General features: G+C 36.7%; 1 protein-coding gene across 5 annotated transcripts in view; it reads right to left on the bottom strand.

Annotated features, from left to right (window-relative positions):
• Window positions 1-18442, bottom strand: part of herc4 (HECT and RLD domain containing E3 ubiquitin protein ligase 4) — a 120017-nt gene that overhangs the window by 82885 nt on the left and 18690 nt on the right. For all 5 annotated transcript variants that reach the window (XR_012096095.1, XM_073027207.1, XM_073027208.1 and 2 more), the window contains exons 3-6: window positions 7704-7863; window positions 5000-5076; window positions 3420-3641; window positions 2681-2772 (exon numbers count right to left, since the gene is read on the bottom strand). Coding sequence is in view for 4 of the 5 variants with exons in the window: in XM_073027207.1 (XP_072883308.1) it covers window positions 2681-2772; window positions 3420-3641; window positions 5000-5076; window positions 7704-7863 (551 nt within the window). In the remaining variant the exon portion in view is untranslated. The remainder of the gene's footprint in view (window positions 1-2680; window positions 2773-3419; window positions 3642-4999; window positions 5077-7703; window positions 7864-18442) is intronic.

The following is an 18442-nucleotide window of genomic DNA, read 5'->3' as shown; positions in this document are numbered from 1 at the left end:
ATGTAATTCCATCTTGAATGGCAGTAAGACCAAGGATTGATTGTGGTCTCCAGGAAGGGTAAGTCAGGAGAACACACACCAGTCCTCGTCAAGGGAACAGCAGCGGAAAAGATTAACAATTTCTCAAAGCTCCAAGGTGTCGACATTCTGAAGATCTATTCAGGGTCCAACATATTGATGCAATTACAAAGGCAGCACAACACAGGCTGTACTTCATTAGCGTTTGAGGAGACTTGGTATGTCACCAAAGACTCTTGCAAATTATGACAGGTATACCATGGAGAGCATTCCAACTAGTTGCATCATCATCTGGTATGGAGAGACTACTGCACAGGATTGGAAAAAGCTGCAGTAAGTTGTAGACTCAGCCAGCTCCATCATGGGCATTAGCATCAAGGACACCTTCAAAAGGTGATGCCTCAAAAAGACATCCATCATTGAGGACCCCATCACTCAGGACATACCCTCTTCTCATTGCTACCATCAAGGAGGTGGTATGGTAGGAGCCTGAAGACACTCAACATTTCAGGAACATCTTTTCCCCTCTGCAATCAGGTTTCTACATGGACAATTAACCCATGAGTACTACTATATACACACATTGCACACGCGCACACACACACACACACACAGTTTAAATTTTAAGAACAAATTTCACAACACGTGAACAAGTGCCAGTGACATTAAACCTGATTCTGAAAAAACTGAACAACCACACCACTGGAGTATAGAATTCCAAACTAACAGCCATCTAAGAATATCATGCCTATGGAAAAGAAATTCTCTAAGTGGCCTATTCTGAATGGTTAGGGAGGTGAGTATAATTAGGTGTAAAAGATAAATGGATGGGTACATAGATCAGAAAAGTTTGGAGATATATGGACCAAATGCTGACAAATGGGACTAGCTCAAGGAGACATCACAGCAAGCATGGATGAGGTGGCCACAGGCTTGTTTCCATGCTGCACTGCTCTTCAAGACTCTACGATGAGATAGCAACCAATATAAAGTTTGTAAACTACATTTTTTAAAAAAAATATACAGGTTCCATAGTCTCCATTTTTTCTAATAAGCATTTCCCATGTTGCTGGAAAATGGGAAATGTGTTTTGATAATTTGTTGGGAGACATAATGGCAATATTAGCAATTGGGCTATGAAACAGAAAACTCAAGTTACACAAGTCACTATACATTCTGTTGATACAATTGAAAACCACAAGACCATAAGACACAGGAGCAGAATTAGGCCATTTGGCCCATCAAATCTGCTCCACCATTCAATCATGGCTGATCCTTTTATTTAAAAAATCTCCTTCTCAACCCCATTTTCCTGGCCTTCTCCCTGTAACCTTTGATGCCATGTCCAATCAAGAACCTATTAATCTCTGCCTTAAATACACTCAATGACCTGGTCTCCACAGCTGCACGTGGCAACAAACTCCACAAATTCATCACCCTTTGGCTAAATAAGTTTCTCCGCATCTCTGTTTTGAAAGGTTGCCCCTCTATCCTGAGGCTGCACGCTCTTGTCCTAGACTCTCCCACCATTGGAAAACTCCTTTCCAAATCTACACTGTCTAGGCCTTTCAACATTCAAAAGGTTTCAATGAGATCCCCCCCTCCCCCCCCCCCCCCCATCCTTCTGAACTCCAGCGGGTACAGACCCAGAGCCATCAAACGTTCCTCGTATGATAAACTTTTCATTCCTGGAATCATCCTCGTGAATCTCCTCTGAAACCTCTCCAATGCCAGCACATCTTTTCTAAGATGAGGGGCCCAGAACTGTTCAAAATACTCAAGGCAAGGACTCAACAGTACCTTATAAAGCCTCAGCATCACATCTTTGCTCTTGTATTTTAGACCTCTTGAAATGAATGGTAACATGGCATTTGTTTTCTTCACCACCAACTCAACCTGCAAGTTAACCTTCAGGGTGTTCTGCACAAGGACTTCCAAGTCCCTCTGCTTCTCAGATACCTGGATTTTCTCCCCTTTTAGAAAATACTCTGCATATTTATTTCTTCTACCAAAGTGCATGACCATGCATTTTCCAACATTGTATTTCACTTGCCACTTTCTTGCCCGTTCTCCTAATTTGTCCAAGTCCTTCTGCATCCTAACTGATTCCTCAGTACTACCTGCCCCTCCACCAATTTTTGTATTATCTGTAAACTACAAAGCCATCTATTCCATCAACTAAATCATTTATATACAGCATAAAAAGTGGTCCCAACTAGTCAATGGCAGCCAATCAGAAAAGGATCCTTTCATTCCCACTCACTGCCTCCTACCAATCGCCAATGCTCTAACCATGTTAGTAACTTTCCTGTAATACCACGGACTCTTAACTTGGTAAGTAGCCTCATGTGCGGCACCTTGTCAAAGGCCTTCTGAAGTCCAAATATACAACATCCACTGCATCCCCTTTATCTATCCTACTTGTAATCTCCTCAGAGAATTCCAACAGGTTTGTCAGGCAGGATTTTCCCTGAAGGAAATCATACTAACTTTGTACTATCATGCCCTGTGTCACCAAATACTCCATCACCTCATCCTTAACAATTGACTCCAACATCTTCCCAACCACTGAGGTCAGGCTAACTGGTCTATAATTTCCTTTCTGCTGCATTCCTCCTTTCTTAAACCCCTCCACTATGTAAATTTAAAATACAGTTACTACCTTTGTAAGAGCAGCAGTGTGATCTTCACCACAGCAAATGTAGACAATCTTTTGTGTTCGTAGGGATTTAAGCCGGGCAGGAACATATCTGTCTGGGATTAAAATATTTTCAATAAAGAGGTTTGAACAAAAAGGAGAGTTCTGTTGCTAAAAACTTTGATTTCAAAATTTAAATTGAAAATTTGTAAATATATAAAAGCTCCAAACACACATTGGCTTTTCCATGAAACGTAGCTGATCCAAGTTTTGCCAAACAATTTCTTTTTAGTTTGAAACCTAGAAAATTAAAATCCATCACATCCAACTCTACCCTCCCAACATACCAATCTATCAGGGTCTAATTTTTTGAATTTGTGTCATCAACTGAGACATCAAATTTTTTATTTTGATAATTAAACAAGTTCATAAGCCTAGTAAATATTAATAACATGCACAATAACAAACTGCATATCTGAAATTTTTAGATAAGAAAAGCCAGCTGGTTCCAGTATATAACAATACAGTTAATTATAAAAACAACGGTGTAGAGACACTAATTGTTTCCCTTCCAAGTAATAAGATTAGTGCTGCATGTAGAATGTACATATTACTAACATATTTAAGAGAAAATTTGACAATTAAAGCCCAAAACAAGATCTGGTTAGCCCTCCCTTTAGTCATTTTTCATTAGATTATAACAAATGTTCCATAACAATTATTTGTTGGCTTCTTTATTATCGCTAAATTTCGTAACACTCACCAGTTTCATCATTCAGGCCAAGTTGGCCAAATCTGTTGGATCCCCAACCAAAAATAGCCCCTGAGACTGAGAGTGCAAAACTGTGTGCTCCACCTGCTGCAAGCTGAACAAAAGGAACACCATTTAAAGATCTAACTGGCTGCGGCGACGGTTGGTTTCCAATATCTCGACCTAATCCCAGCTGCCCATTATTATTCTGTCCCCATGAGAAAACTTGACTTCCTGAAAGAATTAAGAACAAAATAAACTAAGAAAATATAATGCATTATATTCATTTCTTTCCACAACATGCATTTAAATACTGTAATGTAGTAACAGTGGCATGCATTTAAAATATCTCAAACAGTATTGAGAAAGGTCTGGTTGTGATGTCTTACAAACAGGTAGTTATTTGTAAGTTAACACGCAGAAACTAGCAACCATGTGCCAGACATCAAGTTTTCAACACAAAGATTTTGCTTTTTGCAAAGAGTATCACCAGTAGCAAAACTAATTTCCCTTTGTCATTAACTAAAACAGCATTTACATTGGCATCTGAATTAATAAACAGTGTAAGCTCATTACGAGGATGGTTGGTTAAAAGTAGTAATGCACAAATTTTTTAAAACGGTACCATTTATTTATACTATATACTTTTACTTAATATATACTGTATTGGTTTATTACTTTCACATACACCAAATACACTGAAAAGCTTTGGTTTGCATGCAAACAATGCAGGTCATAAGTACACTGAGATAGTTAAAAGGAAAATAGGACACTGAATAAAGTATAACAGTCAGAGAGAAAGTGCAATGCAGGTAGGCAAATAAAATACAAGAGCCACCACAATGAGATCAAAAGTTTATCTTTCAGTGCATGAGACGACTAATAAAGAGTCTGATAACAGTGGGACAGAAACTGTCCTTGAGCTTGGTAGTATGCGCTCTCAAGCTTTTCTATCTTCTGCTCACTGGGAGAGGGGAGAAGAGAGAATGATATAATTGGGAAGGGTCCTTGAGGTTGTTAGCTTCTTCCTCAAGACAGCTGGAAGTGTAGACAGAATCAATGGAGGAGGCTGATTTGGGCTGGTTTCATAACTCTGCAATTTCTTGCGATCTTGGGCAGAGAAGTTGCCACATGAAGCTGTGATACATCCGGATAGGATACTGCACAAATATTAATGCCAGTTACTATTTAATAATAAATAACATTTTTCTCATATACTCAAATGCTACAACAAAAACTTAAGTTGTAAGAACCTCTTCAGTTACCATGAACCTGTCCTCTTTACCAGATTTTCATGACTTCTCTTATTCTTTCCTTTCTAGCTTAGTTATTCTATTACTTCCTTTTGCCATGCTATAGAAATAGAATGTGTTCCAAACTCCATGAAAACCAAGCAGGTGATATCGCAGAAAAAGGGGACAAATTGACAAATGGAGGCAATGTTCCACATATTTTAATTTTGATGGAACCAAGTAAACAGAATATTTATTCCTCAGCTACATTTAGCACAGAGGTAGCCAGTTAATTAAAGTGACTTGGACTAATCAGCAAATAAAAACTGACGAACATGCACTGCCAAAATCTTTCCTTACCTTTTGATAAAGCAAGAGAATGATGATAACCACAGGCCACTTGTACTATCTGCACTTCTACCAAAGCCTTTAAAGTCCTAAAGGAAAAAAACTAACATAAATGTTAAAGCTCAAGCTATTCAGGACACCGTGGCTGGGAGCAGTTGCTCAAAACATTATGCTCATAAAAGCTCATGAAATAAATAAAGCAAAGGATTTAAAAACAAATACTCAGTCGAAATACATGGCCAAGCATAATCAGGAGATAAATAATGGCAAAATAGTTGGAAGAGCGGAGTGGGAATAACCGTAACAAATGCTACAAAATAATTAGAGCAGTGCAAAGAAAGGAGATATTATAACTAAAAAATACAGAATAATAAAGATTCCAAAATTCTAGTGGGCATTAGCTACAGATTTGTTATACAGAACTTAATGGGGAGCTGGTGTAGGAAATAAAAGAAATATGTTATTCAAGAGATCAGGGATAGAAGTTAAAGAAGAATAAAATTAGAATAGTAAGCATAGCAGTGAAAGCAATGAATCTCTATTCTACGCTTAGGGCACTTTTCTGGAGTGATATTCCTTAGAACCAAAGGGATAAGATTTAGTAATGAGTAACAAACTAGCACTGATTAACAATTAGGCAGTAGAATAACATCAAGCATCTTTTAACCTGACTCAATTCAAATTAATACTTCAAAATGACTAACTTTGAAGGAATGAAAAACAACTCAAGGTGTCAAATACTTAATTTTTTAAAGGAGTGAGTAAGCATACACACTAAACTGTGCAGAAGTCTTAAAGCACCCTAGATTTTTTTAATATAAATTTTGTTTTAAATGTTTAATCTGCATTAGTGTGTCAGCAGAAAACAGCTAATTTTAGGTTTCCAAACATTAATTTTCCAAAAAAAGTTAGAGAATTTTTGTATTTCATCAAAAGAAAGTAACATATTAATACACCATTTTCCAATTAAAAAATTGATTACTTTGTAGGTATATAGTCCAGTGCACAATTAAACAAATAATATACAGATGTTTATGATCTGTGGCATAATGAGTTGAATGAACTAAACTGATTAACTGAAACAGAAACAGGTACAGAAAAAAACAAACTACGTGAAGGACGACCAAACTGAAATGCAAGGGTGTGGCATATGTGACAGTTTAACCTCCAGATCGTTAATTCTTACACCATGGCAAAAGTGAGGACAGTAATAAGACTCAAGGCGGTCACCCTGAATCAGCAAGGTCTCTCCGAAGCAGACGTTTCAAGGCAGACAGGAGTTTCAAATGTGCTGTCCAAGCTTTTCAGAAGAAGCACAAAGAAATGGGAAAGGTTGAGGACTAGGAAACTGAGTGCAGCAGACAAGAAGTGCATCAAACTAATGTCCTTTCTAAATCAAAAGATGTCTAACATTGCCATCAGCTCTAAACTCACAGAAACCACTGGGACCAAAGCACACCTATTCACGGTCAGAAGTCTTGTTTGAAGTGATCTTGAATTGTTGCCAAAAAGCCATTTCTCCAAAATGGAAACAAAGCCAAGAGACTCACCTATGCACAAACACACAAGAACTAGGGTGCTGACCAACGGCAGCAAGTGCTCTGGACTGACGAGTCCAAATTTGAAAATTTTGGTTTAGACAGGAGGGAGTTTGTCCATAAAACAGCTGGAGAGTGTTACATGGAAGAGTGTCTGCAGCGAACAGTGAAGCATACAGAGGCTCCCCGCAGGTTTGGGGCTGCATTTCTGCAAATGGAATTGGTGATCCGGTCAAAATTAATGGAATCTTCAGTGCTGAGAAGCCCAAACAAATTCTCAATCACACAATACCATCAGGAAGGCGTCTTTTCAATCCCAACTTCATTCTGCAGCAGAACAATGACCCAAACACATGACCAGGAACGTAAAAGAACTAACTTCTATGAAAAGAACATGAAGGAGCTCTGCAACAGATGATGGATTCCAAAGAACCCAAAACTGTCTGGAATAACCTGGAGAGACAGGAACAAGCAAGACAGCCAAAGTTTGTAAAGGAACTGTATCAAGATGCATGGAACAAGCTACCTGCCAATTTACTCCTAAAACTGCACAACAGTGTACAGGATTGATGCAGTTTTAAAGGCAAGGGTGGTCACACCAAATACTGAATTGATTTTTTTTTTACTGTTTACTGCTCTTTATAGTTGTTTTGATATTTGGAAACATTTCATTTTGAAAGCAGTTTTGTTTTACATAATTTTTATATACAGGTGCCCAAGACTTTTCCCACAGTACTGTACATATACACACACATCTACAATGGAAATAATTTTAAAACATTTTGCTAACATACAAAATTAATATACAATTAAAAGGGCAAATTTCAATTGTATAGTTAAGTAAGCATAATTAACAAATTAAACATTATTCGAAGCTTATTTTATTATTAAAGAGATTAATTTATCTACTGTTAACAGAGAAAAGAACCGAAAAGAACGCAATTTAAATCTCCTTGACATTATTTCTATTTCAGGATACTGAAACAGGTGATGTTTAATTATAAATTTTCATAATTCTCTACATTGAGGAACCAAGTCGTTGCAGATGAATTGTTATGTTATTTAAAGTATATATCAGGAAACTACTGACTTGGTACTTGCTGTTAGAAAAAGTCTTATCTAAGAAAGTGATCAGGAGTTAATAACTCAATAAAATTGAACTGTAATAGACTCCTTACCTGGGAACTCGGACAAATTCCTCTGTTGTAACCAAACCCAACTGACCATCTTTGGCAAGGCCCCAAGCGAATACTTGGCCGTTATCATTTAAAGCTAGAGTATGCATCTCACCACATGAAACAGCGGTAATATTCTGAGCATCCAAAGCGACAACTTGTTCTGTACATCAAAATAAAATGTAGATTACCAATCTTTTTTTGTGTAATTTTAAAACCCATCTAATCATATATTTTGTTAAAATCTTAACTAAATGCAATTCCAGTTAGTTCAGATTCTGGCAAAATATACGATTACCCAGGATTTATACAAAGATTACCTCGTTGACACAAAGTATTTTTCAGCCAAGTGCAATAACAATTAGTAACTTACCCAGGATGTTTCTCTTGATTAATTAATACTATCCATTATCCTAGCATAATTGGCTTTTTAATAAGCAAATTATTTTTCTGACTTCAACCACATTTGCTTTGTCAAATTGATGAAACACTTCCGAAAAACTCAACATGCTTGCCTTTTCTACTCCAGTGAATAACCTTGCAATGTTCTTCATATCTTCCACTCAGTAGCTTAGAAGCATGTTTCAGTACAGCAACATGCCCCTTTGGCCCATCTCGCCCATGCCAATGATAATTATGTATACTAAGCCCACCTCTCTGCATAAGGCCTGCATTCCTCTGCACCCTTATTGTCTACACACATTCTAAATGTTTTAATAGTTTCTGCCTCCACTACGTCCTTTGTCAACTCAGTCGAAATAATTAACACCCTCTGTGTGAAAAACTTGCCTCTCAGATCTCCTTTAAATTTCTCCCCCTCCCCTTCAACCTGTGCTCTATAGTTCTGGATTCTTGTGCTCTGGAAGGAAGTTATTGACTATCCATCTTATCTATGCCCCTCAATTTTATGAAGCTTTACAAGGTCATCACTCTGCCTCCCACATTCCAGCGAGAATAAACCCCTATCCAATTCCTCCTCATAGCTACATCACTTATTCCCAACAACATTCTGTCCAATCTCTTCTGCATACAGTCAGCCCTCCTTATCTGTGGGGGATCGGTTCTGGGACGACCCCCCCCCCCCCCCCCCCCCAAGGATACCAAAAAAATGGATGCTCAAGTTGGTGGACTTTAGGACCCAGTGGAGTACTGGAGCTTATTTAACCTGTCTCAGTGTGGTGGACTTTAGGACCCGGCAGAGCACGGGACCTGCCGCCCACAGTATTTCTATTCCGGAAAATGATCACAATTGAAAATAAAGTGGAAATAATAAAGCGACTGGAAAGAGGTGAAACGCCAGTCATTGGAAAAGCATTAGGCTACAGTAGGGATAAAGTGAGAATAATGGCGCATGTGAAGGCCCTGTCCCGATGAAAACTACAATTATTACTAAGCAACGCAGTGGTTTAATTATTGAAATACATACTTTTCTTAAGTGTTTTATATGCATAGAAAGGTAAAATATATACTATATACTAAGACAAACGCTTGACTAACTGACGCTAAATAATACCGGATGTACCTGTTCCGACTTAGAGAACTTCCGTATTTTTTCGATTCCCGATCCACGATTGGTTGAATCTGCACAGGCGGAACCCGCGGATAAGGAGGGCCGAATGTACTCAATTTTGTTACCATATCTGTCCTGTAATGATTCGACCAAAACTATACACAATATTCTAACTGTTTTGTAAAACTGCAATATGATATCCCAACTCCTATACTCAATGTCTCAGACTATCAAGACAAGCATACCAAATGCTCTTTTCAGTACCTACCCATTAGTGAGATCACTTTCAGGGAGCTGTGGACTTGCACTCCAAAAAAACCTGCTGCTTACTCTATGTGTCCTAATAGAATTTGACATTCCAAAGCACATGACCTCACATTTGTCTGGATATTATCACATTTGCCACAGCTCCGTCTGATCTTCCAAATGATCTATGTCCCACTATATCCTTAGACAACCTTCTCTTCTTTTTTTATTTTTTATAAATTTTTTTAATTGAGTTTTCAAATAGATTACAGAAAGAAAAAATATTATCAGCCCTTTCCCCTCCTTAACCCCTCCCCCCTAACATATCCCTATAGAAAAAAAAGAGAAGAAAAAAGTAAGAAAGAAAGAATGCCTGGATATCAGAAGACCCCCACATGCTCCATGGAGTTCATAATAGCTTTAATATGTATATTTATTTCTTTCCCCAGATAACCAATAATTTTATCTTCAGAGCACCTATATATTTAATCCTATCTTTTGTAAATAAGGGCACCAAATTTTCAGAAAAATTTCATATTTATCTCTTAAATTATAAGTAATTTTTTCAAGTGGAATGCAGCTAAAAATTTCATTCTTCCAATGATCTATACTTGAGTATGAATCTGATTTCCAAGTAACTGCAATAGCCTTTTTGACTACTGCCAATGCAATTTTTATGAATTCTTTCTGACATTTATTCAATTTGGATTTCGATTTTATCCCTTCAATATCACCTAGTAAAAGTAATGTTGGATTATGTGGAAGTTGTATTCCAATAATTTGTTCCAGTAAAACTCTTTGTCCAAAAAGGTTGAATTTTAAAACAAGACCAAGTACAGTGTAAAAAAGTACCAATTTCTTGATTACATCGAAAACATTGATCAGATAAATTTGAGTTTAATCTATTTTTTGTGGTGTAATATATAATTGATGTAAAAAGTTATATTATACTAATCTTAGTCGAACATTTATTGTATTTGTCATACTGTCAAGACATAATTTTGACCAACTTGTTTCATCAATTTTAATATTCAAATCAGTTTCCCATTTTTGTCTTGACTTATGAATTCCTTGTTTAATTGCCTGTTTTTGAATCAAATTATACATACCAGAAATAATGTTTTTAATTTTTCCTTTATGAATTAAAGTTTCTATTTCATTAGGTTTCCGCAATAACATTGTTTGACCCAGTTTATCTATTAAATAAGCCCTTAATTGGAAATAACAGAAAAGAGTGTTATTTGATATTTTGTATTTATTCTTTAATTGGTCAAATGACATTAATATACCTCCTTCAAAACAGTCTCCTATATATCTAATCCCTTTGTGAAACCAGTTATATAAAAGTTGATTATCCATTGTAAAAGGAATGTTTATTTTGAATTAAAGGTCTCTTTGCTAATAAAGATTTCTTTATCTCATCATCAACATTTATCTTATTCAATAAATCAATCAAATGTTTTAGTATAGGAACAACAACACACACAAAATGCTGGTGGAACATAGCAGGCCAGGGAGAAGCGCTGTCAACGTTTTGGGCCCGGACCCGTATCCATTTAGATTCCCATTTATATATAAAATCTTCTGGTATATTCTCTCCTATTTTATCTAATTCTATTCTAATCCATACCGGTTTATCTTCATCAAAAAAAGATGCAATAAATCTAAGTTGATTTGCTTTGTAATAATTCTTAAAATTTGGTAATTGTAACCCTCCTAGGTCAATTTTCCATGTCAATTTTTCCAACGATATTCTTGACATCTTACCTTTCCAAAGGAACTTCCTCACACATTTATTTAACTCTTGAAAAAACTTCTGCGGTAATTGTATTGGTAGTGTTTGAAATAAATATCGTAATCTAGGGAATATATTCATTTTTACAGCACTGACTCTACCTACTAACGTTATTGGTAACATCATCCATTTGTCAAGATCCTCTTGAATTTTTGTCAATAATGGCAAATAATTTAGTTTATATAAATTCTTTATATCATTATCAACTCTTATACCTAAATACTTTATACCATTTATCGGCCATCTAAATTGAGTTATTAATCGACATTGACTATAATCTCCTTTAGTAAGGGGTAGAATTTCACTTTTATCCCAATTTATTTTGTACCCTGATATTTTCCCATATTCTTCCAATCTAGAAGATAATTTACACAACGAATGCAATGGGTTAGTTAGATAAATCAGAACATCATCAGCAAATAAGTTAATCTTATATTCCTCCTGATTAACTCTGAAACCCATAATATCTGAGTCAGTTCTAATTAATTCAGCTAATGGTTCTATCGCCAACACAAATAAAGCAGGTGATAATGGACAACCTTGTCTAGTTGACCTTGTTAACTGAAATGATGTTGAAATTTGGCCATTTGTCACCACTTTAGCTTTGGGGCTAGTATTTAAGGTTTTAATCCATTTTATAAAAGATACTCCTAATCCATATTTTTCCAATACCTTAAATAAAAAATCCCATTCCAATCTATCAAATGCTTTTTCTGCATCCAAAGCAACTGCCACACTCATTTCTTCCCTCTTTTGTGCCAAATGAATTATGCTAAGTAACTGAGTTACATTATCTGCCAATTGTCTATTTTTAATAAATCCTGTTTGGTCCATGTGTATTAATTTTGGTAAGTATTTAGATAATCTATTAGATAAAATCTTTGCTATTATTTTATAGTCCATGTTCAACAAAGAAATAGGTCTATATGATGTTGGCTTTAAAATATCTGTCTTTTTTTGGCAATACTATTAAAATAGCCGTCGAAAAAGATTCTGGAAGTTTATGCGTTCTTTCCGTTTGGTGTATTAGCTCCATAAAAGGAGGAATTAATAAATCTTTAAACATTTTGTAAAATTCAGGTGGAAAACCATCTTTTCCTGGAGATTTATTACTCTGAAGTGATCCCAGAGCTTCTTCGACCTCTTTCAATGTAACAGGCACATCTAATCCCTTATGTTCTTCCGAATTCAATTTTGGGAGAGTTATTTGTGATAAAAAACCTATCTCAACAATATCATTTTGTGATTGATCGATACAGTTCAGAATAAAAAAATTTTAAAGTTTCATTGATTTCTAAAGGTTTATAAGTAATTTTACTTACACTTGTTCTAATTGCATTTATCATTTTGGAAGCCTGGTCTGTTTTTAACTGCCAAGCAAGAATCTTGTGTGATCTTTCACCTAGTTCATAATATCTCTGTTTAGTTCTCATAATTGCTTTTTCTGTTTGGTATGTCTTAAGTGTATTATATTGTAGCTTCTTATTAAGAAGTTGTTTTTGCTTTTCTTGTCATATATCTTTGAGATGCTTTTTCTAATTTTGTAATCTTTTTCCAATTGATCTATTTCTACCATATATTCCTTCTTAATTTTAGAAGTATAACTTATTATCTAGCCTCTCAAATATGCCTTCATCGCTTCCCATAATATAAATTTATCATCAACTAAATGTGAGTTTGTATCTAAAAAAAACTGAATGTTTTTTCATAAAATCACAAAAATCTTGACGTTTTAATAATATTGAATTAAATCTCCATCTGTAAATCGATTCCTCCTTATCCATCATTATCATTGTCATTATCAAGGGGGAATGATCTGACAATATTCTTGCTTTATATTCCATATTTTTCACTCTGTCTTGAATATTTGCTGATAGTAGGAAAAAATCTATCCTTGAATAAGTTTTATGTCTATTTGAATAAAATGAATAATCTCTTTTTCTTGGGTTAATTCTTCTCCATATATCAATCAAATTTAAATCTTTCATCAATGATAAAGTTAATTTTGCTACTTTTGGTTTTGTAACAACCTTTGTTGACCTATCTAAAACTGGGTCTAGACAAAAGTTAAAGTCTCCACCTATTAATATTTTATCGTGTGTGTCAGCCAAATTCAAAAAAGCCTTTTGTATAAATTTTACATCGTTTTCATTTGGTGCATAAATATTCATAAGAGTCCATAGTTCTGAAAAGATTTGACAATGTATAATTACATATCTTCCTGCAGAATCAATTAATACATTTTGTATTTTAATTGGTAAAGTTTTGTTAACCAAAATTGCAACTCCCCTCACTTTTGAATTAAATGAAGCTGCAATAACATTTCCGACCCAATCTCTATTTAATTTCTGATGTTCTATCTCTGTTAAATGTGTTTCTTGTATAAAAGCTATATCTATTTTCATTTTCTTAATGTCTGTAAAAATTCTTTTTCTTTTCACAGGTCCATTAAGCCCATTAACATTAAAACTTTAAAAAATTCATTAAATTAGTCATTATTTTTAACGGGGCTACTCCAATCTATAATAATACATAATATTTCAACTCTCGTAGTACCTTGGGGAATTATTTTAAAATTCTCCATGTTACTATGTGTCTCCCCTCCGATCATCCAGGCAAAGAAAGAAAGATAAAAGAAAAATAGATTATAAAGAAAAAAAACAACAAAAAACCCCCCTGCTAATGTTGTGAATGAAAAAAAACACAACATTACCCCCCTCCATTGTGCGGGTCATGGCAAACGCCATGATTACACACGTGAATCCTGTAGCGATCGATCTGAAGTTCCCCCAGCTCCCCCGTAGCATGAGAAAGGTATATGTAAGAGAAGAAAAAATAATATCACTACTCTCAATTAATATTTCTCAAATTTTTACCTTTCTCCCCCTGTATCATATAATTAAAAGTATATTTAAATATTCTTCTGTCCTTAATGTCCATCAACTCACTTCACTGTCCCCGTCTTCATCTTTAATCTGTTTCACTTTAAAATCTTCACTGTATCTAGCGAATATTTGGGAGTTCTTGTGCAAACTCCTCTGCATCCCGATGATCAGTAAAAAATCTTCTTTTTCCGTCATCCAAAAAAATTATCAGTGTTGCCGGGTGGCGCAATATAAATTTATAACCCTTTTCCCATAAAACTTTTTTCGCTGGATTAAATTCCTTCTTTCTCTTCAAATGGTCATAACTTATATCAGGATAGAAAAAAACTGCTTTCCCTTCTATCATGAATGGCTCATTTCTCTTTCTGGCACATTGGGCAACCGCCTTCAGGATCTTTTCTTTATCTTGATATCTTAAGCATTTTATCAAGATTGGTTGTGGGTTTTGATCAGGTTGAGGTTTTGGTCTTAAGGCTCCGTGGGCCCTTTTGATTTCAATCAGCTGGGTTCTCTTTTCCATTTCCAAATTTTCCGGGATCCATTTTTGAAAAAATTTTATTGGATCCTCTCCCTCTATCCCTTTTTTAAGATCAACAATTTTAATATTATTTCACCTACTAAAATTTTCAAGCACGTCTATTTTTTCCAATAGTCGTTTTCTTTCTGATGTCCAGGCAAGAATATTATCTTCCATTTTATTCACTCTATCAATACTGTCTCCCATTATTTCTTCCAACTTTTTAGCTTTCTTGTCCATTTTCTCCTGTTTTTTCACCATTTTATCAAACATAATCTTCATATTTTTAATATCTTCTTTTATTATTTTTAATGTTTTTAATTCTTTTAATTCATGCATTATTTGCACCAAAGCTTTTCTTATGTCTCCAGAAGATCTTCCACCTCCAACCTCTTCCTGTTGTTCTTCTTTTGCCTCCTCATCTTCATCTGTATGTTCCAGAGAATCCGAATCCACCGCGGATTCATTTTCACTTCCACTTCCAATCGTAGCTGGGATTTGTAGTTCAAATTGCTTGTGTTTGCGCATGCCCCTTCCTTCGCGCACGCGCAGTTCCTGTTGTTCCTTCTTGGAGACTGTTGATGTTGCCGCCAATTCCTGTTCTGTATCACCAGAGGTAAGATGCACTTGAGTCCGAGGCTCCTTCATGGTGGCTGGCCCAGCTTGTACTGTCTTCAAAGTAGTAGTTTTCTTCTGCGTCTGTTTAAGAGGCATATCTAAGGAAAATCCTGAGTAGTTTAGACGTAGTTTTTAGAAAATATTCACTAACTTTTCTTCACTTAAACATTAATTTATTAGTGTTTTTTTTTTACGGGAGAGCTGGATTTCCACGTCGCGATCCTACGTCATCACGTGACGTCCCCCGACAACCTTCTCTTTAGAAAATTTATAATCATGTCTCTGACATTTTCATTCAAGTCTTTTATATATTCGTCTACATCCTCAAAGTCTCCCTCTATCACTGAGTGTGATGTCATTAACATAATTGTTCCCTCAGACAAATCTTTGATGTAAATTGTTAATAACTGAGGTCCAAGCACCAATTTCTGTGGTACTTACTGGTCATATTCCTATTTTATGGTTTCTATCTGATAATTTTTCAATCCATGCCAGAATAGTACCGCTAGTGTTTTATACTCTTTGTTCAGCAACCTCCCAACTAGCATCTTATCACATGCCTGCGAATTCCCTTCATCTATTCCATTAGATACAGCCTCAAAAAAAAGAAAACTCCAATAGATTGAGTAAATGGGATTTCCCTTCCATAAATCCATGTTTACTCTTTTCAAATATGTTGTTTTCTATGCATGTTTCATATGAAATGTTGCATTTTGGGAGATCAAATGCCAAAGGAGAGCTCTCAGCTAATTGCAGGATCATTAACTGCACTGGTATATAGGCAGTCCCCAGGTTACATACGAGTTCTGTTCCTGAGTCCGTCTTTAAGTCGATTTGTACATAAGTCGGAACAAGTACATCCTGTATTCTTTAGCGTCAAACATTTGTCTAGTATATATTTTACCTTTCTATGCATATAAAACACTTAAGAAACGTATGAATTCCAATAATTAAACCACTGCGTTGCTTAGTAATAACTGTAGCTTTCATCGGAGAAGGGCCTTTCAAATGTTGCATTATTCTCTCTTTATCCTTTAAAATAGTTCCAATCGTTGACCGACTGTAGCCTAACGCTTTTCCAATGACCGATGGACTTTCACCTCTTTCCAAACAGTTTATTATTTCCACTTTATTTTCAATTGCGATCGCTTCCCGTCAATGTAACAGAAACACTGCGAGCGGCAGGTCCCGAGCTCCGCTGGGTCCTAAGGACCACCGCACTGAGGCTAAATGTGACAAGTGGGGGCTGTGCCGGGTTTGTGTATTTGATCATCCACAATATTCCACGTGGGACCTTAAACTGGAGGTGGCTGTGTTTTTTATTTATGAGGTCAAGTTGCGAGCTCGAAATCAACCCGGCACAGATGGTACGGGAGTCACTGGATCGACATCAGCCCAGCATGGGAGCGGTCTGTCACTGGATCGAACTCACAAACCTCCGCTCTCCAGCCCGGCGCTGATCTCACTGCGCCACCAGCTGACCAGAATGGGGGGGGGGGGGGGGGTCAGAGTGAATCTTACTAAGAACAATTTAAGCCAAATACGAAGTTAAACACTCAGTGTCAACGGCAACGACTTAAAATGGCAGACCGTGTCACGATCCAACTTTAAATGGCAGATGGCATCGCGATCTGACTTAAAATGGCAGACGGCGTTCTCCTTCCTCTGTTCGTAAGTACGAGTTGTCTGTAAGTTGGATGTTCGTAACTTGGGGACTGCATGTACGAAACTATCTTGGGGTCCATATCCATAGCTCCCTGAAAGCGGCTACACAATTCGATAGTAATAAAGGCGGCATGTGGCATGTGTTCCTTTATGAATCCAGGCCACCTGGATTGGAGGAGACGTGCAGAGAGGAGAGGTTGAACAAAGTCAGATTGTTTCTTCTGGAATGACAGAGGCTGCAAGGAGACCTCACAGAAGTTTATAAGATTACATGGGATGGACAGCAAAGTGATTTTCCTCAATCATAAAATGTCCAAAACAAGGATGCATATTTGCATTTATTCTGAATTGAGTTATGTGCAAGAAGATATACAGGGCAAGTCCTTTTCTCCCACCACCCCAATGGAGAAAACAGAACAATGAGTGCTGAGAAAGCACAACCAGCAGTAGTGGTGGAAGCAATTTTGAAAGAGGTGTTTAAGAGGCTCTTAGACAGGCACACAAATATGCAGAGAATGAAGGGATATGGGCCTTGTTTAGGTAGAAGTGACTAGTTTAGTTAGGCATTTATTTACTAGTCTAATTAGTTCAGCACAGCATCTTCAGCTGAAGGACCTGTTCCTCTACTGTTCTATGTACTTAAATGATAACACCCAGGAATTTAAAGTTGCTGAACTTCTCCACCTAATCGCCCGTTGAGAGCTGGCTCATAGATTTCCTCTTGAACTCAAATATCTGCTCTTTGATCTTGGTGACATTGTGTAAGAGGCTGTTGTGGCACCACTTAGCTAAATTCTCAATCTCCCTCCTATATACTGATCCGTCACTACATTTGATTCCACTTATGAGAATGGTGTTGCCAGCAAACTTAAATATGGCATAGGTGGTGTGTTTAGCTGTACAGTCATACATGCAAAGTGAGTAGAGGAGGTCCACAAAGCCTTGTGCTGCACCCGTGCTGATAGAGGTTATGCTGGCAATCGGGACTGACTGTTGATGAAATTGTTCCAACTTCCAGGCATCAGACGCGCAAAACAGTCACTGTATTCGCAACTCTTTTATAATAAGAGATTATAAAATGAACAGACGAAGAACAATAATCTCACAGCCCTAATCATGTAAACCAGCAACCTGCCCCTGGGTAGTACAGCAGAACTGTGTAGGTCAGCCTGAGGGCACTGAGACTGGATGGTCTGTCTCCCTTTGACATTTTACTTGACCTAATGGCCTCTGCAGCACAGGCCCATCAACAGGTCCTTAAACAGAGAGTTGGTGCCACCTTCTAAATGCAGGAAAAACCTCTGAGATAGGTGGGAAATGGACTCCTCTACATTCCATCCCAAATATTATAGTCAGTAAGACAGGCCTAACAAAGTATCTGTCACTTCATTAAGCATTTCAACCAGCCTTCTCATAAATGCCTCCCTATTATGACACAAGGTGCAGTCATCTATGCCTTGATGATTACATCTGCAGGAAATGCATCCAACTGCAGTTCCTGACTGA

The sequence above is a fragment of the Hemitrygon akajei genome, chromosome 23 (genome assembly GCF_048418815.1).
Source record: "Hemitrygon akajei chromosome 23, sHemAka1.3, whole genome shotgun sequence".
NCBI lineage: Eukaryota > Metazoa > Chordata > Chondrichthyes > Myliobatiformes > Dasyatidae > Hemitrygon > Hemitrygon akajei.
This window is presented reverse-complemented; position numbering and strand designations above follow the sequence as displayed.